Here is a 22,818-nt window from a genome sequence, read left to right as displayed (position 1 = left end):
TGAAGATAAAATCATTAGGGATAAGTTAAGAGATATTGGGTAATGAATTATTGAAAAAAAATCATATGGTAGCATAGATATCAAAGTCTCAATTAGCACATGAAATAGTTAATTTTGTTTTTGTTTTAAACATAGGTTTCCAGAGCATTAAAAAAAATCCTCTTAGGTTTGTTAAACCTTTAGTAGAAGATTACAGCCAATGTTTTGTGTTTGGTGAATAGCTGTTTGTCTCACTTTATTTACTTGGTATTGGATATTTGTCAACGTCATTTCATATCTACAGAAAATTCTTACGCTCTATGGAGGTAGTGAATGTGTGTGTGTGTCTGCCGGAGGTCACATGACAGTTTCATCCTATTTGGTGGAGCAGCTTGACTCCCCCCCCCTCTTTGCTTTTGGTGATGGTTGTGAGTACAGAAGTTGATTGACAGATGCATGCCAGAAACCCCCATTCTCTTTTTCAAAGACAACATATGATGGATTGCGATCTCTCAGCCCAGCAGGACACGGGGACCATGCAAGCTGTAATTGGTCAGGTATGGAGTCAGCCATTTCTCAACTCCCCTTTTTTTCCACAAGGATCTCACCATATGATTCACATAATTCATATTTACAGTACCATCTTTCTATCTGTATCTTCAGCTACCTGCCAGCGTAGCGCTGAAAGTGCGAAAGGGAAAAGGCACCCATTAAAATCTAGCCAGGAGAGCTCAGCTTCAAACTTCAATGCGATGCTTACAAACCCAAACTAATACAACCACCAAAAAAAAAAAAAAAAAAAGCGGAGAACAAATTGAATTTACCCTTTTGCCTGAATGTTTAAATATATATATATTTTAGAATTTATTTTCTGTTGAGAGATAGTGATCTCTGAAAGAAAGTGTGAGAAGAGAATAAAGTAGTATGTTTTCTCGGTAGTAGTTAACAATTTTCTGTTAAATATTTTGATTTGGACTGTCTTCTCTCGCTCTTTCTCGCTCTCTCTCCCTTGCTGTATGGGAAATATAAATACATAAATGCACGTGCCTTTACTCCCAACCCAGATAGTGTGTGATCGAGCCTGGGAGATGTATGTAGTGGTCTTGCCCGCTGCAGAGGGGCAAGCTGCAAATTAAACACTGCCACAGTCTGAAAGGTCCAGGTGGTCTGCCCGCGCCTCCTAATGCAATCCACACAACAGCTTTAATAAACAGCTCTATTTAGTGCCTCCTCCCTGTATCCAGGGAGGTGAACTGGTCTGGGGCTGCTGTGATGAAATGCCAGAAGAATATCTCTCAGAGGCCTCACAAGCTGATTTTTAGAGCTTTCCCGTTCTGTCGTCTTTGTCTTCCAAATGGGTCAGTGAGTCTTGCTCTTTTCCGTTTTGGTGCTTTCTGTGAAATCGGTAGCTTCTGTTTGTGTGTAAATGTTTGCGTCCTGAGGTAAATCAGAAGAGGAAAGGGTTGTTGTATTTTCATTTGCCTTCCAATAACGGAAGGGAAGAGAGGGATGAGAGTGCCCTGCTGCAAAAGAAGGGTGATTTTTCTGATTGTGATGGGGGTGGGGTGAGGAAAAAGGGAATATATGTGGTTGCTTTCTGGGTTTTTTTGTAATGTATTTTTGACCAAAATTTTTCCGAGTTTTTTCTCTGCTTACTTAGGAACTGTTAACTCATAAATCAGAATATGGTTACGAATATTTATGAACTCCTAAAAGTTTTTTCTTTTTTCCTTTTTATATCTTTGCACACTTTCCAATCAAGACAGGCTGGTGAGGTGATGACCTAAAATTTGTTTGCTGTATGTTAATAGCATGGAAGGAAATATACCATCTTACTGTGTTTTCAACAGAATTATAGCAAAGCACTTTAGAGGTCTGAAAGCACATGGTTTATTAATACCAGCATGCTTCATAATGCATTTTACAAGGAAAATGTCAGATATATAATACCATGTTTCCACAGGTTCACACTATTTTAAAAGCGGTAGATAACTGCTTAAACAGAACAGTATTTTTTAAAACTTTCCAGTTGGTTTTTGTTATACAGACATAAATAGAGTGAAGTCTCTGGGCATATATTTGTCAGAAAAAAATATGTGAAGACTGATTTTATATACTGTTAATACCCTTTTCGGTGTTCACTGATGAACGAGCAGGTATGTGAAATCTAGCTAAAGTAATGGTGCCATGTGGAAATAAATACATACTTGTTAAAATAGATAACCATTTCACGTAGAAATAAAACTTAAGCTCTGATAACTGTCTTGTCCTGCTAAATAAAACTTGTTGGTTGGCAAGCATGTTCTCACTTCTGTAGATCATAGTATGGTCTTAATACTGTGCAAAATTACTGTGTTTCAGTACCCAATATGAAACATTTCCTTTTGTATATATTTCCCTAGTTGGGAAAAGAAAGCTTGGTTAAAACAGACAGAAGAGATACTTCTAATTTGTTATTTGATATTATTTATCAGAATTAATTGTTGATGTGTATATTTTTAAAAGGTTCAAGAACATACTGAAAAATAGGAAATGGCATATACTTTACAGATATCAGACTTAAACTTCTAATTTGTCAGGATTTCATATTGGTTGTTATTACTACAGCACTCTGGATTTTGTGTGTATGTCAAATGACTTTTAAAGGCTTTTTTTTACATGTGTCCGGAAACTATATATGTTAATTATTTGTTATGGATACCTACTAAACAGTTGCATCAAAGTAGCCAATTTTTTTCTGAAGATTTCATTCCTCATAAATTATTTTATAAAAACTCAGATACTTATGTCCAACGAGTAAATTATAAAAGCAATTATTCTGAAGGTTGTAAAATTTTCTGTAGTAAAAATGGTTTGTACATTTTTAGTTCAGAAACTGAAACACTATTTGGAAACTGAGACACTATTTGGAAACTGAAACAGTAATATTCAAAAGAAAAGAAAGATAGAATCCTGTCCCATATGCATATCACAAAAATAAGAAAACTTAATTGAACTCATATCTATAGCTATAAAAAGAAAGATGATATCCAGATTTGAAATTATTTCCTTTTAATTGTTATAGCACAGATAATAATACTGACTCAAACCACGACTTCTAACAATAAGGACAAGAACGTGAAAACAATTTTCCTTGCTTTTCAGTCACTCGTAATCAGAAAGAGATGGTTTATTTTTCTGCTTTTGATTTCAATATCATCTTTTCCCTACTCACCAGGTGTGAATCAGTCTCAGCTGATGATACAAATGTTTGTGAGTGTTCCTTCTCAAATACATACTGAAATAATAATTATGTTTGTCCTTTTATTTTTCTTTCTGGTCCGAGTTCTGTTCCTACATGGCTTTGAGCTGGAGAAGCAAATCACTCGTTTTCAATGATATTTTCCTTTCAGAAAGATTCCCATGAAACAGTTCTTCAGGTTTTTTTAATTCATCTCTGGGATCACATATCTAGATGCTTCCACTGGAGGGGACAAGGAGACTTTTCTGTGTTGCTGGCCAAGATCCAGCTCTGGGGAGTGCCAAGGGCTACCTGGAAGAGATATTGTTCCTACGTGCCTTCCCTCCAGGGCCTTACCTCCCCAAGCCAGCAATTAAGCAGTCTAGTACTTAAGAACAAACTCTCTGCCTAGTATCTCGAGATCAGGAAACTTAGTTCATTCATAAAGTTTTGGGGAAATCAAGCGGGATTTTTGATAGTTACCTCTAGCAAGTTTACTATACCTTGGAAGCATAGGATGGATTTTACCTTTACACGATTTTCAAATCAATTCAGACTAAACAGTTAAGTAGGTTCTGAGCCATGAGTTTGAATAGCATTTAAAAATGAAGACACATTTCTACCTCTCATGGCCATTTAGTATTTACTGCATCTTTTTTGAAGACCTGAGCTTTTGAGTGACAGATTAGTTTATCAGCATCACAGACCTCTTGGGTTTTTTTTCTTTCTTTTTTTTCTCATCTCACACAGACGGGTCATGGTGTCCAACCCACTTCTGGCACTGCTGTCCCCAGAGGACCCTTGGCTAGCCTGCCATCTTGATGTGTAGGCCTGAAGGTCCAGGCTTGGCTGTGTTGCTATAGACTGACTTCTGCAAATATTACAGGACTGAGACTATTAAATTTGTTGTTAATAAAAACAACAGATGAGGCAAATTAGATAAAAATATGTATCAGGCAGATCTAAGAGTTTGCTGGGAATGGCAGAGACAGCAGGATGAAGGGGCTCCTGTGTGCACTCCCAGTGGACATGGCTGAAGTACCCGAAAAGTGGAAAAGCCATATTTAACAGATATCAAAAGCTTTTGTGGTTTTCCTTACCAGTAAAATGGGTCTTTTTCTTCTCCAGGGTAGATTTGGATGATTTAAAGTGTTTGGAAGTAGCACGTTAGAAAGTGAATGCAGTTGTCTGAGACCATGGCCAGTGAGTGTGCTAAGAGTTTAGAAGGGGAGTGAGTGTGGCTAACTGGGTGCTTTTGGCTTAGTGGTATTTCAGTGTGTGTTTTTTTCTTACGGAGTTTCCAAACACGCAAATATTTTGATACTGTAGTATCAAAACAGTTTTGTAGTGGGTTTGTTTATACCCTCCCTTGTTCCCAGAAGTATTTTAATGATGCTTAAAGAACAGTGTGCTTACCTAGAACATACTCAAGCTGATGTGAAATGCAGGTGGCCTAGGGAGAGAGGGCCCTGTAAATAACATGCTTGCAAATTGTTCTTAGTCCATGGAGACTGCTTTCCATGCTCCTTCTATAAAAATTAAACTTTGAGGCTAACCTAACCGTGTCTTATGGGTGCCAAGCATAACCCTCATATACATTTGAAAAGTCATTTTTTGTAGGTATGAATGCCTATTTTTTGGGAAACTGATATATTCATTTAAACAAATTTACATATTTTGAAGATATATAATTATTATAATTTGGATTTAATTAGTAATACTTTTTTCAGAGTACTGTTACAGGTAATAGTCTGTCGCTAAGTTGCTTCAGTCATGTCAACTCTTTGCAACCCTGTGGACTGTAGCTCGCCAGGCTCCTCTGTCCATGGGATTCTCCTGGCAAGAATACTGAAGTAGGTTGCCATTTCCTCCTCCAGGAAAATAGTTTATTAGAAAAAATGCAAATTAATTAAGGATTGTTCTTTCTGAACACAGAGTCGTGCTGGTATGCTTTTTATAAGTGGGGAGCTCAACAAAACTGAATTTGTACTGTGTATTTCTAACTAGCCTTAAATGCTTCATGCAATATTCCACTTAGATGAAAGTTGATGTTACCTTTATATATTTTATCAGATTAACTCAATTTTTATTATCTTTAAAATATTTTAAAATTGAAGTTCATTGTGTTGCTTGAGCAGTAGTTTAAATCGCAAAGCCAATTTTGTCCCTTAAAGTAAAACTTGTCAGTATAGTAATAATACTATACAATAATGTTAACAATAATACTCAACAAGAAACACATGAAATCTGGTTTTGAAACTAAATTTTCTTTTCTATTTTTAAGAAGATTTAGTGAAACGTTCTCTATATACTATTCAGGTATTATTTATTTATTTTAGTGCTTAAGAATTGAAAGCTTTTGGATTCATATCTCGAGAATATGGAGAGAGGTTGTTGAGACATGTCAAATATGAACGCTTATGAAAGAAAATTTGAATGCAATATATTTCCTGTATATAAAATCTATAGTACTTGTTCTGTAGGTCATTGAAAGAAGGTATTCTTTCCTTGACCATTTTTGCTATGTAAACTGCATTTAGTCCAACAATTTGAAGCATCTTTCTCTTTTCACCTTCATTGTTTACTAAAATTACAGGTTAACTAACATGTTTATAAATATTGAAAAACTCCACTTTTCAGTTGCATTATGATTTCATATAAACTGTTAACTTTTTAAAATGCTTGATTGAGTAGAAAATTAAGTTGGGAAATAAAATGCAAATATAAAAGGATCAGACCTGAAGAAACAGTGTGCAGAAAGGTGAGTAATGATCTGAATTTGAACACTGAAAGAAAATCCAGCTTATAAAACTTTTAAATAAATTTGTATTTTGTAACCAAAGTTTTACTTGGGAAATAATAGTTGCTCTAAATATATTTTCAAGCTTGCTTTTATATTCTGCTTTATTCCCTTCCTTCCTGTTTTTTTTTTTTTTTTGGTAGGTGAAGTGTGTTTCTAATAAAGTAAATTACTAGGTGAAGCTTGGTTCTGGGATCACATGTCATTTACTCTGTTGATCCATCATATCTTGAGCTGGTCCAAAATTGTAATCAAATTTATAGAAGAGGTTGTGAGAAATTGTCATTACATTGTGGTAAGATTCATTTTCCTTTCTACCTATTATTTTCTTATTCTTCCTAATTATACAATGTGAGCCAATTATGATGGAAATTGACTATTATTTGATAAATTTTTTCCTGGTTTACCCTATGCTTGTATTATTTTCTTTAGCACATCTGTAAATGGCTATATTATTGTTATTTCAAGGTTTCCACTTCTTTTAAATATAAAACCATTATACGTAAGTAGTAGACAAATGAAAACATTTTTGATTACTTATATTAAAGACAGCTCTCTAAATTTTTAAAGGCACTTTCTTTTTCAAGATAGCTGGTTTTGGAAAATAGCATTTTGTCTTATCACTAGCTTTAAAACCCCCATGATACGAAGAACTCTTTCTTCCAAAGAGAGAGGTTAGCTGTTGATACTTGGTACTGATTCTGGATGAATTGTAACCTTATTCCCTTGGCAGCATTTTTTTAAACTAGAGAATAAGAAAGAAAACTGAGGATCAACAGAATATTCTAAATTTCACCTAATTTCAGTACACCTGCAAGGGGTGGATTATTCCAGTGGGAAGAGATACTCCTACAGTTTCTAGCTCCTGCCTCCTAAAGGTCAGAGATGCAAATCAATGTCTGGACATCTTGAATGAAAAGGACATAGTTACTTAAATGCATTGCTCTATTATTTTGCTCTCTTCCTTCAGTGTCATTTTTCCATCAGCTTTTCTTCTCTTTTCCACTGTAACCCAGAGTCAGTCAGATGAGTAATAAGTGAAAAGTGAATCCTTGTGGGCTGTCCAGGCAGCAAAGGGCACTGGAAAGAGAGACAAGACCTGAAGCAAAACAAAGCAGAATGCTAGCAGAAAACTCACCAACACACTTGCTTCTGTATTTAATTTTTTGGTGAGGCATTTCATGAGCTTCCTTCATTTCATCTAGCAATAGAAGATCATGTAAATACATAGTAAAGCAGTATTTTAGAACAAGACCTGTAAAATTTTAAAACAAAACTGAAAGGAAAAGAATTAGCTTCACAGTGCTGGAAAAAGAATTTTAAAATTAAGAAACACTTTTTTCTGGAGCTTTTTACAAGATTTTTTTATGACTGCCTGGGTGCTGTGAAATAGCAACCTTATTAACAGTATACACCAGTTTCTGGTGGTTAATATGATGTAAACTCTGCATATTTTACAACTTTGACTTTTCATGATTAATCAGAAGCTATTTTAAGAAGAAAACATCTAACACCTAAAAAACATATATACTTAAAAAAAATGAAATATCTATTACATGGTGCTTTTAGCCTTGATCAGAAGAATTCTAGTAGACTTATCTTTAAAAGAACAAACTGCATCTTTAGAGAAAACTTTGTTTTCAATGCAGAATTTATACACAGATTATTATTTTTTTAATGAAAGACTTCATTGTTAAGAGTGAGAGGCAAATATTGCACCAATGCAGAGGCATAGGTACCAGAAGCCCTAATGGATATTGGAGATATGTGTCAAGAAAGGTAGATATTTCTTAGATCTCCAGTTATATTCCTCCAAAACTGAAGAGCAGCATGGACGAGAATGAAGCCAGGCACCTACTATTAGGCTATGGCAGGGCAAACTTGCTTCAGACAGACCTAGTTAATTCTATAAGCCTTAAATAACACTTGAAAACAAGGCTCTTTCAACTTTTTGGAGAAAAGGTTGAGAGTTGGGACAAATGTAAAATGCTGCTTAGTGTGCACGAATAAAGCCAAGAACATCAGGCTCATTTCACTCTGTGTCAGCCCTGATGATTCATCGTGATGGTCAGGGCAAACTGTGGTCTCTGGGTTGAAACAATTTTATCCATTTTTTTTTTTAACAGAATGTTCCAGCTTGGATCTTATATCCTTAGGGTTCCGATATTGAATTCTGAATCAGGAAACTTAATCTTGCAGCCAGATTTGACAAGATGCTGGTTGAATGGGAGGCAGAAGTGATGATTGTGGGATGAAATGCTCCAGGTCAGAATTTGGGAAAATAAGATATTTTGTGGAAATTTGGCTATGATATAAGAACCCCCCATTTGAAAATTTCTCACTACTCATATTAGCAGATGGTGTTCAAGGATCTGAAAAGTAGATCACTGCTGTATTAATTTTCTCTGCTTCAAGTCTTTCTTTAACAGAGGGAGTTTTTACACGTTCTTAGGTGCATTTCTTAGTGTATTTCTAATGTTGCTAATATAAAAGGTGTTTGTAGTAACAGTCAAAAGGTTTCTGGGAACAATGAATAACATTATGGCTCAAATCTAAGACAGTCATACTTTGTTCCTGGCAAAAGGTTAATACTTAGTTCAGGAACTAAAGTTTCTTCTTAGAAAACTGTTTCCATTTGTAAACATTTTGTGGTGGTGGTAGTGGTTTAGTTGTTAAGTCACGTCCAACTCTTGTGACCCCATGGACTGTAGTGTAGCCCCCCGGCTCCTCCGTCCATGGGACTTCTCAGGCCAGAATACTGGAGTGGGTTGCCGTTTTCTTCTCCAAGGAATCTTCCCAACCCAGGGATCAAACTCTGCTTTGCAGGCGGTCTCCTGCATTGCATGTGGCTTCTTTATGGACTGAACCACCAGGGAACCCGAAAACAAAACTATGTATGTATTTCCAGAGACTAAGGGATTTAGGGGTGTCCCTGGTGGCTCAGATGGTAAAGAATCTGCCTGCAGTGCAGGAGACCTGGGTTCGATCCCTGGGCTGGGAAGAACCCTTGGAGAAGGGAATGGCTATCCACTCCAGTATTCTGGCCTGGAAAATTCCATGGACTATATAGTCCATGAGGTCGCAAAGAGTCGGACATGACTGAGTGACTTTCACTCACTGAAAGGGATTTAGAATAAAACTGAAAATGAAGCAATCTAATTATAGAAAACACATACACACACCTCTTAATCATTATAGGGGTACCTGATGATTTAACCTCTAGTAATCTAAAAATGGGCTTTCCAGGTGGCTCAGTTGTAAAGAATCTGCCTGCCAATGCAAGAGATGCAGGTTTGATCCCTGGGTCAGGAAGATTCCCTGGAGAAGGAAATGGCAACTCAGTCTAGTATTGCCTGGGAAATCCCATGGACTGAGGAACCTGGTGGGCTACAGTCCATAGGATTAGAAAAGAATTGGCTATAATTTAGCAACTAAATAACAACAAATTAAAAAATATGTTAACTCTATGTTTTCAGTTTTAATACATGAAAAAATTATGGACCATCATGTTTACTTAAAATACTCCCCCTCTCAACTAAATTGTTCAAGACAATGGATAAATATTTTGCAGCTTCTAGAGATCAAGATCATCTTAGAAATCTGAATACATAGTTGATCAATATGCTGCAGAAGGATGATTATTGTGGTTATTTCCTTCTCAAACAGGGGTTCTTTGTTGGGCAGTGTAGTTCTATTTTATATCAGCTTTCTACAAGTACTAAAATATATCAACTGGGATTGTTTTCTCTCTTTCTACCATGATTCATCATATAGAAATTAAGCAACTAGTTCAGGCAGAGAGTGAAGCATCTGAGTAACACCTGCAGAAAAGTTCTTTTTGGGGGGACTAGAGAAAGGTTTATTACAGAACTAAGCAAGCAAAACAGGTGCTTATGCTCAAAAGAAACCTGAATTCCATGAACACAATTCTTAAATGCATAGTATTGAGGCAGGTTATATAATGGAAGCCTACAAGTCTTTTTAAAAAATTTTATTGAACAAATTATAAAAATCATGCATGGTTATGACAAATAATTTCAGCACAGGAAAGTATAGAGAGAAACATAAAGTACCCCATCATTTAACTCCTCAGAAATAATCATCATCAGTAATTTCTTATATCTTCTTCCAGAAATTTTCTCTTCATGTATAAGCGTAGGAAATCTTTATACAAGCTAAGTAGATCCATACTGTATCCATACTGTACAGAGTTTTGCAAATTACTTTTGCATTTTAAAATTGTATTTTTAACATACCATATTGCTACCAGGAGATCTGCACTCTTCTCTATAGTATTGCATTTTATGGGCACACTATTTAACAGTTTTCTCTTTTTTAAATTGAAAAAATTTATTGAAATATAGTTGATTTGCAATGTTGTATTAATTTCAGGTTCACAGCAAAGTGATTCATATTTATATATATGTGTGTGTGTGTATACATACTCTTTTTTACATTCTCCTCCATTATACATTATTACAAGATACTGAATATAGTTCCCTGTGCTATACAGTAAGTCCTTGTTGGTTATCTATTTTATATATAGTAGTGTGTGTATTTTAATCTAAACCTCCTAATTTTAATCTGTTGTCTTTTTTAAAAATATTGATCTATAATTGACATTTAACATTACTTTCAGGATATAACATAAGGATTCAATATTTGTACACATTGTGACACAATCACCACAATAAGTAACCAGTTATCTCTTGATGAACACCTGGTTTTTCAAATATAACTTCCTCTCTGTAAGAAGACTAGCTAGCAGAGATGTTTCATTTCTCTTAGCATAAAAAATTCTAGAATCTTCCAAAAGGGGTTTTGCTGTATCAAAAGAACTTTAAATAGCGACTCCTAAAAGAAGGTAAGGTGTAATGTTAAAAGTGAAGGATAGCTTATGCCACAAGAATAGATACTTATCACTTATATATTGAATACTCAAACCAGTTAAAATTAACACTAAAAATCATAGTATTGTATTTAGTGACAAAGAAGGGAAAATAGGAGATAATAACATAAAGAGACTGTTCTCGTTAAGATATGACCTAAAAAATCTCTTGTTTGTTCCAAGCTGAACAAAATGCATAACTTATTTTCTTTCATGGGCCTCAGTGCTATTTATTAAGCTAATTGACAGAGATCTATGCTTCCAATGCCTGATTCAGTTACTATACCTAGATTAGTGAAAAGGAGACCAGAAGGTATTCATGGTAATTATGTCAGTTAAATTCCTGTTTTCTATATTTCACATCGCCAGACTAATCCTTCAACCGTGATTTGTAGGTTAAATAATACAGTCAGGAGGAGGGCTGAATCAAAATTAACCAGACATAGTGCCTGAAATCAACTAATTTAGGGTTTTGATAAAGTAGACAAAATATGTGCTACTTAAATATTTAGTAGTTAAGAGTTACGTTTTATGTTTCTTTTTTAGGATATATCTCTCATTCATCTTAACCACATCATTTCACATATACTAAGATGAGAAGTGGAAGTAAGGAAATCGTATTTGTGTAAGAGATGGAAGTGTAGGCTGATTGTGACAAGAACAGTCAAGGTACTCTGAACTGATCCTAGGGAGCTCCTAGTTGGGTGGGTAAATGCTTCCTCCTTCTCTGTTCTTCTCTCAGATGCTGGGACAAGTAACCTGGATAAGAAATGATCACGTTCATTTATAGCCTTAAAAGTGGCTGACTCCCTCATGTGACGTTCAAAGCAGATTTTTAAGAACAAACTGCAGAGGAACTCTCTGAAATTAATACTTTCATTTGAAACCCACAACTCTGAGAAGTAGGTCGAAGTCATCATTCCCATTTTATGGAAGTGAAAAATGCTCAAAGAGGTTATAGGTCTTATTTATAGCCATATTGCTGTGTTTAGAAGGGAGGTTTGGACCCAGATTTTTTTTTAAGGGTTCACTGTTTTTTCCTACACCAGTTCCTACCTGTGGTTGCCTTTTAGAATCACCTTGGGCAACTGGGGAAAAATCTACTAATACCTTGAACCAATCCTTAGAAATTCTGATTCACTTTACCTTGATAGGGCCTGAGAATTTATAAGAAGCTTTACAGTGATTCTGGGCTTTCCCGATGGCTCAGCAGTAAATTTTCCCCCTGCATTGCAGGAGACACAGGAGACATGGGTTCGATCCATGGGTTGGAAAGATCCTCTGGAGGAGGGCATGGCAACCCACTCCAGTGTTCCTGCCTGGAGAATCCCATGGACAGAGAAGCCGGGCTGGCTACAGTGTAAAGGGTTGCAGAGTTGGACATGTCTGAGCACACACACACACTACGCACATTACCTGCTACACTGATTCAGATGCACCGCATCACAGTGCCTCTTAAGTTGTATGAATGTTTTTAAATAAAATGAGATAATGAAGATTAAACAGTGTTGATCCACCCTACCCCCACCCCACACACATACACTGCTGCTGCTGCTGCTAAGTCGCTTCAGTCGTGTCCGACTCTGTGCGACCCCAGAAACAGCAGCCCACCAGGCTCCCCCGTCCCTGGGATCCTCCAGGCAAGAACACTGGAGTGGGTTGCCATTTCCTTCTCCAATGCATGAAAGTGAAAAGTGAAAGTGAAGTCACTCAGTCGAGTCCAACTCTTAGCGACCCCATGGACTGCAGCCCACCAGGCTCCTCCATCCATGGGATTTTCCAAGCAAGAGAACTGGAGTAGGATGCCATTGCCTTCTCTGACACACATACGCACACAGTCATAAATCCACAGAAGAAAGGCGGGAATTTAGTTTGGTGTTCATTTTGTGTGTGCGTGTGCTTCAGTGGGAAGCTTGTAAGTTTATTGAATAGCCAAGAAAATGTTTGATAACACTTTTCATCCAGAAAAGAGCTAGTCACTCATTTCAAAAGTTACATCACTACTAATAACCTACCAATTAGTGAGTGCTTCCTTGGTGCCAGGGAATTTATAGACAATGTGGAATCCTTGCAGTCTGTGAGGTTGTCACTGTTACTGTCCCCATTTCATTAAGTAGGTGACAGAGGAGGTGGCGCAAGTTCGTATGGACAGTAAGTGGTAAAGCTGGAATTTGACCTAAGGATGTTGGATGCCAAGGTATACATCTTCAATCATGCACAAAAATCAGAGTTGAACCATGGCACTGAACATTACCTGTGGGAGGTAATGATTCTTGGTATCATCTCTCTTTTTATTTAAAGATTTTTTTAATGTGGACCATTTTTGAAGTCTATTGAGTTTGTTACAATGTTGCTTCTGTCTTATGTTTTGATTTTTTAGCCTCGAGATGTGTGAGATCTTAGCTTCCCAACCAGGGATCAGACTTGCATCTCCTGCATTGGAAGGTGAAGTCTTAACCACTGGCCTGCCAGGGCAATCCCTTTAGTATCATCTCTTGATGAAGGCATATTTTATTGCAGAAATAATTGGTAGGGCTTGGTAGGGCTTGGTAGGCCTTGGTAGGGCTGAAAAAGAGAAATCTCTCCCTAGACAGTAATTTGAAATTTTTACAAAATATCCGTTTTGTTTACATTTGTGTGTTATGGGTATAGAACCAAGTAGAGTTTACTCTTAAATATCTCCTTTAACTTTTACACATAATTCAGTTATGTCAGAACTCATAGACAGGTGGTTAGCAAACAATATGGTGATTTAGAAAAATGAATCCCCATGATCTTCCACAAAGTACTTACTGCTTTGGAACATCAGAGATGAACATAACATTTGGTAAAGACAGTGGTTTTGCTTGGAGCTTGCGACCCATTGTGGTATAATACATCTTCTATCTTGGCTTGCCACGTCTTCCCCACCTACATCCCTCCTCTCAATGACCGCTGGGAATAAGAGGTAGGAGAGATGCTCCACAAGACGCAGTGGATCCTTATTTTTAGCACATCTTAATGTGGAATCTGAAAGTACGAGAAGGGATACAATAATTCCTTCCTTCAGCAGTGGTTCTGGGGCATTTTTTGGGCAAATTTCTTTGCCCTGGGGATACAAGTTCCCGGCTGTTATGACACCACCAGCAGGTATGGATACATGTGAGCAGACAGTGTAGATGTTTTAGAGAAAAGAGATCATCAAGCCTAACTGACCCAAGTCCCTTGTTTTCAAAAAAGTGAAATGGGTAGACTAAAGTCAGTGGCCAAACCTCGGTGAGAGAAACTCCACTCTAGGCATTATGTCATCAGTCTTAGACCACCTCTGATTGGTCCCTAAGCAGCTATCTTGTTGGTTCAGAAAAATGTGCCAAACAGAGACCATTCTATTTTTTTTAATGATATTTTGTTTTATTTATTTGGTTATTCTGTGCAACATAGGATATCTTAGTTCCCTAGTTCAGTTCAGTTCAGTCTCTCAGTCATGTCCGACTCTTTGTGACCCCATGAACCACGCAGCATGTCAGGCCTCCCTGTCCATCACCAACTCCCAGAATCCACCCAAACCCATGTCCATTGAGTCAGTGATGCCATCCAGCTATCTCATCCTCTGTCGTCCCCTTCTCCTCCTGCCTCAGTCTTTCCCAGCATCAGGGTCTTTGCAAAGGAGTCAGTTCTTCGCATGAAGTGGCCAAAGTATTGGAGTTTCAGCTTCAACATCAGTCCTACCAATGAACACCCTGGACTAATCTCCTTTAAGATGGGCTAGTTGGATTTCCTTGTAGTCCAAGGGACTCTCAAGAGTCTTCTCCAAAACCACAGTTCAAAAGCATCAATTCTTCGGCACTAAGCTTTCTTTATGGTCCAAGTCTCACAGCCACACATGACCACTGGAAAAACCATAGCCTTGACTAGACAGATCTTTGTTGACAAAGTAATGTCTTGCTTTTTAATATGCTGTCTAGGTTGGTCATAACTCTCCTTCCAAGGAGCAAGCGTCTTTTAATTTCATGGCTGCAATCACCATCTGCAGTGATCTTGGAGCCCAGAAAAATAAAGTCAGCCACTGTTTCCACTGTTTCCCCATCTATTTGCCATGAAGTGATGGGACCGGATGCCATGATTTTCGTTTTCTGAATGTTGAGCTTTAAGCCAACTTCTTCACTCTCCTCTTTCACTTTCATCAAGAAGCTCTTTAGTTCTTCACTTTCTGCCATAAGAGTGATGTCATCTGCATATCTGAGGTTATTGATATTTCTCCCGGCAATCTTGGTTCCAGCTTGTGCTTCCTCCAGCCTTATGAGGCATACCTAATGAGGCATCAAACCTTTGGTCCCTGAAGTGGAAGGATGAAGTCTTAACCACTGGATCACCAGAGAAACCCCAAGACTGATCTTTGCAAATTATCTTTGTACTCTATTTTCTCTGACCAGTTTTATAATAATTCTTTTCTCTTTCCCTTGTTCCTGCTCCCTCCCCACTCCTACCAGCACTCTGCCCCCCTCAGCCCTCTCCCTGCCCCAACAATGATCACATGAACAATGTATGTAGTAGTTATGCATCGCTTTACTACTCATTCCAGTTAATCAGTTACTTGTAACTTTGATCTTGACCCTGAAACTTTCTGAGGTCAGAAGTGGGGGAAAGGAATCTTCTCTCATGTTCTTTATCAGGTGCACTCTGGCTTGAGCTGTCTTAAGTGATTAAGGTGGACTAGAGTGAATTTTAACAACTCAGGAAGAGGGGTTTGCAGCCAGCTCCCAATGAGAGAGGAAGCTTACACAGTTTACAATATGTCTCATGTTTAAAAAGCATACCTGTATCTAGACTTAGGTATATTTTGATATTTATTGAGATTTCATGGGATACCTAGAAAGCCATTAGGAGATCTTAACGTTTGTATATAAGTAGAAGCATGTGCCATAAAAGTATTTTTAATGCAAGAGGAATGTTAGGAAAATTTAAGCAGTGAACATTGGTGTTCATTGTTGTTTTAAGGTGAATTGGAAGGAGGCAAGAGAAGAAAGGGTGGATCATTGTGTTAAAGACTCAACAGTGGAAAGCCCAGTGTGGACATTAGGGGGTTAATTTAAGAGACAGATGGTAGAATTGAAGTAGTGCGAATTGGGGGTTGATTTTTTAAAAATTTTATTTTCTTGGATTAGAGTTGATTTACAATGTTGTATTTCAGATGTATAGCAAAGTGATTCAGTTTTATATGTATATATATATATATACACACACACACACACATAATTATATTTCAGATTGTTTTCTCATAGAATATTGAGTAGAGTTCTCTGTGCTATACAGTAGGTCCTTGTCGGTTTGTTCTTGTTTAGGTGCTAAGTCATGTCCAGTTCTTTTGAGACTCCATGGACTGTATGTAGCCTACCAGGCTCCACTGTCCATAGGATTTCCCAAACAAGAATACTGGAGTGGGTTGCCATTTCCTTCTCCAGGGGCTTTTCCTGACCCAGGGATTGAATCAGAGTGTCCTGCACTGCAGGCAGATGCTTTACTGCTAGGGTACATTTCTGCTTTGGTAACCATAAGTTTGCTTTCAATGTCCGTAACTCTATTTCTGTTCTCTAAACATTTATTTGTATTATTTTTAAGAAATTAGATTCCATCTATGAGTGATATCATATGATATTTGTCTTTCTCTGACTTATTTCACTTAGTATGATAATCCTTAGGTCCAGCCATGTTGCAACATATTGCCTTTATTTCACCTTTTTTTTAAGACTGAGTAGTATTCCACTGTATATAGATACCACGTCTTTATACATTCATCTGTTGATGGACATTTACATTGTTTCCGTGTCTTGGCGATTGTAAATAGTGCTGAAGTGAACATTGGGATATGTGTATCTTTACAAATTATGGTTTCCTCTGTGTATATGCCCAGGAGTGGAATTGCTGGAGCACGTGGTAGCTGTATTTTTAATTTTTTGAGGAGCCTCCGTAGTGTTCTCCATAATGGCTGTCCAATTTACATTCCCACCAACTGTAGGAGCGGTCCCTTTGCTCCATATCATCTCCAGCAATCATTGTTTGTCGACTTTTGATGATGGCCATTCTGAGTAGTGTGAGGTGATATCTCATTTTTTTTTAAAATTTCGTTATTTATTTATTATTGAAGGATAATTGCTTTACAGAATTTTGTTGTTTGCTGTTAAACCGCAACATGAATCAGCCATAGGTATACATATATCCCTCCCTTTTTGAACCTCCCTCCCAAATCCCTCCCCATCCTACCCCTCTAGGTTGATACAGAGCTCCTGTTTGAGTTTCCTGAGACATAGAGCAAGTACGGCTATCTAATTTACATATGGAATGTAAGTTTCCAAGTTACTCTTTCCATACATCTCACCCTCTCCTCCCATCTCCCCATGTCCATAAATCTACTCTCTATATCTGTTTCTCCATTGTTGCCCTGTAAATAAATTCTTCAATACCATATTTCTAGATTCTGTATATATGCATTAGAATATGATATTTATCTTTCTCTTTCTGACTCACTTCACTCTGTATAATAGATTCTAGGTTCATCTACCTCATTAGAACTGACTCAGATGCATTCATTTTTATGGCTGAGTCATATTCCATTCTGTATCTGTACCACAACTTCTTTATCCATTCATCTGTTGATGGATATCTAGGTTGCTTCCATGTTCTAGCTATTGTAAATAGTGCTGCAGTGAACAGTGGAATACATATGTCTCTTTCAGTTTTGGTTTCCTCAGGGTATATGCCTAGGAGTGGGATTGCTGAGTCATATGGTGGTTTTATTCCTACTTTTTAAAGGAATCTCCATACCATCTTCCATAGTGGCTGTATCAATTTACATTCCCACCAACAGTGCAAGAGCATTCCCTTTTCTCCACATCATCTCCAGGATTTATTATTTGTAGACTTTTTGATGATGGCCATTCTGACTGGTGTGAGGTTATATCTCATTGTAGTTTTGATTTGTATTTCTCTAATAATGAGCAATGTTGAGCATCTTTTCATGTGTTTGTTAGCCATCTGTATGTCTTCTTTGGAGAAATGTCTGTTTAAGTCTTTTTCCCATTTTTTGATTGGCTTGTTTGTTTTTCTGGTATTGAATTATGTGAGCTGCTTGTGTATTTCGGAAATTGACCATTTGTCCATTGTTTCCTTTGCAATTATTTTCTCCCATTCTGAGGGTTGTCTTTTTTCACATTGCTTATAGTTTGCTTTGCAAAAGCTTTTAAGTTTAATCAGGTCCCAATTGTTTACTTTTGTTTTTATTTCCATTACTCTAGGAAGTGGGTCATAGAGGATCTTGCTTTGATTTATGTCTTTGAGTGTTATGCCTATGTTTTCCTCTAAGAGTTTTATATTTTCTGGTCTTACATTTAGGTCTTTTACCCATTTTGAGTTTATCTTTGTGTATGGTGTTAGGAAGTGTTCTAATTTCATTCTTTTACATGTAGCTGTCCAGTTTTCCCAGCACCATTTATTGAAGAGGCTGTTTTTGCCCCATTGTATATTCTTGCCTCCTTTGTCAAAAGTAAGGTACCCATAGGTGCATGGGTTTATTTCTGGGCTTTCTATCTTGTTCTATTGGTCTATATTTCTGTTTTTGTGCCAGTACCATGATGCCTTGATGACTGTAGCTTTGTAGTATAATCTGAAGTCAGGAAGGTTGATTCCTCTAGCTCCGTTCTTCTTTCTCAAGACTGCTTTGGCTCTTCGGGGTCTTTTGTGTTTCCATATGAACTGTGAAATTTTTTGTTCTAATTCTGTGAAGAATGCCATTTGTAATTTGATAGGGATCACATTGAATCTGTATATTGCATTTGGCAGTATAGTCATTTTCACAATATTGATTCTTCCTACCCAGGAACATGGAATATCTCTTCATCTGTTTATGTCATTTTTGATTTCTTTCATCAGTGTCTTATAATTTTCTGTATACAGTTCTTTTGTCTCCTTAGGTAATTATTCCTAGATATTTAATTATTTTTGTTGGCAATGGTGAATGAGATTGATTCCTTAACTTCTTTTTCTGATTTTCGTTATTAGTATATAGAAATGCAAGTGATTTCTGTGTATTGATTTTGTATCCTGCAACTTTGCTAAATTCACTGATTAGCTCTGGCAATTTTCTGATACTATCTTTAGGGTTTTCTATGTACAGTATCACATCATCTGCAAACAGTGAGAACTTCACTTCTTTTCTGATCTGGATTCCTTTTATTTCTTTTTCTTCTCTGATTGCTATAGTTAGAACTTCCAGAACTATATTGAATAATAATGGTGAAGTTGAACACCCTTGTCTTGTTCCTGATCTTAGGGGGAATGCTTTCAGTTTTCACCATTGAGAATAATGTTTTCTGTAGCCTTATCATATATGGCCTTTACTATGTTGAGGTAGGTTCTTTCTATGCCCATTTTTTGAAGATTTTTTGACCATAAATGGGTGCTGAGTTTTGTCAAAGATTTCTTCTGCAACTATAATCTCTTCAAAAAATTTTCTCATACCCTTTCTTTTTCTCTTCTTCTGGGACCCCTATAATTCGAGTGTTGGTGCATTTGATATTGTCCCAGAGGTCTCTGAGACTATCCTCAGTTCTTTTCATTCTTTTTACTTTATTCTGCTCTTCAGAAGTTGTTTCCACCATTTTATCTTCCAGCTCACTAATTCATTCTTCTGCTCTAGATATTCTGTTATTAACTCCTTCTAGAATATATTTAATTTCAGTAATTGTGTTGTTTGTCTCTGTATGTTTATTCTTTAATCCTTCTAAGTCTTTGTTAATTGATTCTTGCATTTTCTCCATTTTGTTTTCAAGGTTTTTGATCATCTTTGCTATCATTGTTCTGAATTCTTTTTCAAGTAGTTTGCCTATTTCCTCTTCATTTATTTGGACTTCTATGTTTCTGGTTTGTTTCTTCATTTGTGTAGTATTTCTCTGCCTTTTCTTTTTTTTTTTTTTTAACTTATTATGTTTGAGGTCTCCTTTTCCCAGGCTTCAAGAAAAGTTGAATTTTTTCCTTGAAGAAGGTTGAATTCTTTCTTGCTTTTTGTTTTTGCCCTCCTAAGGTTGGTCCAGTGGCTTGTGTAACCTTTGTATAGGGTGAGATTTATGCTGAATTTTTGCTCATTTGTTTCTTTGTTTTTCTTCTTATGGGGAAGGCTGAGTGAGGTGGTAATCCTGTCTGCTGATGATCGGGTTTGTATTTTTGTTTTGTTTGTTGTTTAGATGGTGCATCCTGCACAGGGTACTACTGGTTGTTGGGTGATGCAGGGTCTTGTATTCAAGTGGTTTTGTTTGTGTGATTTCTTGCTATTTGATACTTCCTAGGCTTAATCTCTGCTAGTTCAGGGTCTTGGTGTCAGTGGTCCCACTTCAAAGATTCAGGGCTTGATCTCTGGTCAGGAACAAAGATTTCACAAGTGGTTTGTTATGGCATTAAGTGAGATTAAAACAAATATCCATAAATGAGAAATCAAAGATGAAACCCAGACAAATGACAGTTACAAAGTCAGGCAAATAATAATTAAAATACTGGAATATACACATATATGTATACACCCATGAGCAAAGTCAGAGTAGTTCAACAAAAATAAGGTACCATAGATTGACCCGGCAAACAAAGAAAATAAAAAATGATATTTACCAGTTAAGAAGAAAAACTAACTAAAGCACAAACTGGAAAACAAAAATAAAGCAAGTTGCCAATTGGGGAATAAAGCAATGAAAACAAAACTAACAAATATGTTGAGAGGAAAGAAAAGAAAGAAAAAATAGATATGCCAAGTTAAACAGATGCAGATAAAGAAAATTTATGTACATTGAAGATTAACTGCAAGGGGAAAGGAACAGTAGGAAAGGCAAGCAAAGATTAAATGTAGAAAAATATAATAGGTTTGCTGCTAAGTCACTTCAGTCGTGTCCGACTCTGTGCGACCTCATAGACAGCAGCCCACCAGGCTCCCCCGTCCCTGGGATTCTCCAGGGAAGAACACCAGAGTGGGTTGCCATTTCCTTCTCCAATAATGGGTTTAAAAAATTAAAATTATAAAAAACAGAAAAGAAATAAAATGGAAGAAGAAAGAAAAAAGGGGGAAAAAAAAGAAAACCCAGAACTGCATAAGTACAAGTTATAAGTACGTAAGTACAGTTATAAACCTGTAGAGGTACAGGTTTATAACAACAATAAAATGTGTGACTGAATATACACATATACATATACACCAACAAGCAAAATCAAAACAGTCCAACAAAAATAAACTACAATATTGATTGACCTGGCGAAAAAAGGAAACCGAACTATATCTACCAGAACAAAATTAACTAAAGCACAACCTGGAAAACAAAACTAAAGCAAAGTGCCAATTGGGGAATAAAGCAATGAAGATAAAAGTAACAAATATGTAGAGAGGGTAGTAGAGAAAGAAAAGGAAGAAAGAACAGACATGCAAAGTTAAATCAAGGCAGATAAAGAAGATTTATATACAGTAAAGATTAACTGCAAGGGGAAAAGAACAGTAGGAAAAGCAAACAAAGGAGTAAATGTAGAAAAAATAATAATAGGTTTAAATAATTAAAAGTTAAAAAAGAGAGAGAGAGAGAAAAAAAAAAAGAAAACACAGAACTACAAAAGCTCAATGTAGAGGCAGAGGTTTATAACAACAATAAAAAAATGTGACTGAGGGAAAAAAAGAGATCAAAAGCTTAATTGATTTCATAGTGCCAATAAAATCAGCAACTTCAACAGAGGCGGGAGAAAAAGGAAAAAAGAAAAAAAAATACTAAAGAATCTACAGAACAAGTCAAAACATAAGAATAATAAATGTTTTTCTTGAGTCACTGCTGTCAGAGTCCTTTCCCTCGCTGGGAGTCACAGCCCACCTTAACTTCCTAGGATGCCCTCCAACACTGCGCTGATCTCTGGATCTACTGTGGGCATAGCTCAGATTCTGATCTGGTCCTACTCCTGTGTATTTTTGCCTCCAATGTCCACAGCTGTCAGAACTAGTGTGTTTTCTTTTGTGGGAGCTCTCAATGATCTTTTATATATTCCATAGACACAGAGTCTGCCTAGTTGATTGTTTGGATTTAATCTGCAGCTTGTACAGCTGGTGGGAAGGTTTTGGGTCTTCTTCCTTAGCCACACTGCCCCTGGGTTTCAATTGTCGTTTTATTTCCACCTCTACATGCGTGTCATCCACTGGGGTTTGCTCCTGAGGCTGCCCTGGAGGACTTGCCCCTGTAAGGGGAAAGATGTGGAGGTGGTGCAGCTGCTTGGGTCACAGGGGTTCTGGCAGCACCAGGTACTCAGGGGAGTTGGTGGCTAGGGCAGCAGGAAATACAGTGCTCTAAAAGGGTATGGCAACCAATATTGGCCAATACGCTCCAATATTCTTGCCTGGAGAACCTTCCTCCCTGACAGAGAAGCCTGGCAGGCCACAGTCTACAGAGTCGCAAATAGTTGGACACTACTAAAGCAACCCTGCATGCATAGACGCAAGACTTCTTTTGCCTGTGCCAGCTCTGTCCCAGTGAGAGTTGAGCGTGAAAGTGCCGCAGCTGCTTGGTTTGTGGGGACCCTCACGGCGCCATGTGTGCAGGGACACAGACTGCCTCTGCTGCAGGAGTTATTGCACTATCAGAGTCTTTTTTTGAGCCTCTTGTAGCTGGCGATCAGAAGGCCTCTGGCCAGTCTTTCTCTGTAGCTCCGCCCATTGAGGCACTTATAGGGCTCCCTTGCCTGGGGTCATTCTCTATTGTTGAGTGCATCAGGCACATAGAGGGGCTCTCCTGGCTGGGGTCCTACTCTGCAGATTGGCTTGTCAGGCACTTAAAGGGGCACTCTGGATGGGGTCCTACTCTGTAGTCGGCACATTAGTCACTTAAAGGAGAACCCTGGGTGGGGTCCTGCTCTGTAGTTCAGTGCGTCAGGCATTTGATGGGC

General features: G+C 37.4%; 1 protein-coding gene across 1 annotated transcript in view; it reads left to right on the top strand.

The window, feature by feature from the left end:
* The first annotated feature begins 431 nt into the window (after nt 1-431).
* The window catches only part of POU6F2 (POU class 6 homeobox 2), a 498,528-nt gene continuing 476,141 nt past the window's right edge, over nt 432-22,818 (top strand). Inside the window, exon 1 of the mRNA XM_040259501.1 lies at nt 432-536. Within this exon, the coding sequence (XP_040115435.1) occupies nt 432-536 (105 nt within the window). The remainder of the gene's footprint in view (nt 537-22,818) is intronic.

The sequence above is a fragment of the Oryx dammah genome, unplaced genomic scaffold (genome assembly GCF_014754425.2).
Source record: "Oryx dammah isolate SB20612 unplaced genomic scaffold, SCBI_Odam_1.1 HiC_scaffold_18, whole genome shotgun sequence".
NCBI classification, from domain to species: Eukaryota; Metazoa; Chordata; class Mammalia; order Artiodactyla; family Bovidae; genus Oryx; species Oryx dammah.
The sequence above is the reverse complement of the archived record's forward strand: the minus strand, read 5'-3'. Positions and strand labels throughout refer to the sequence as shown.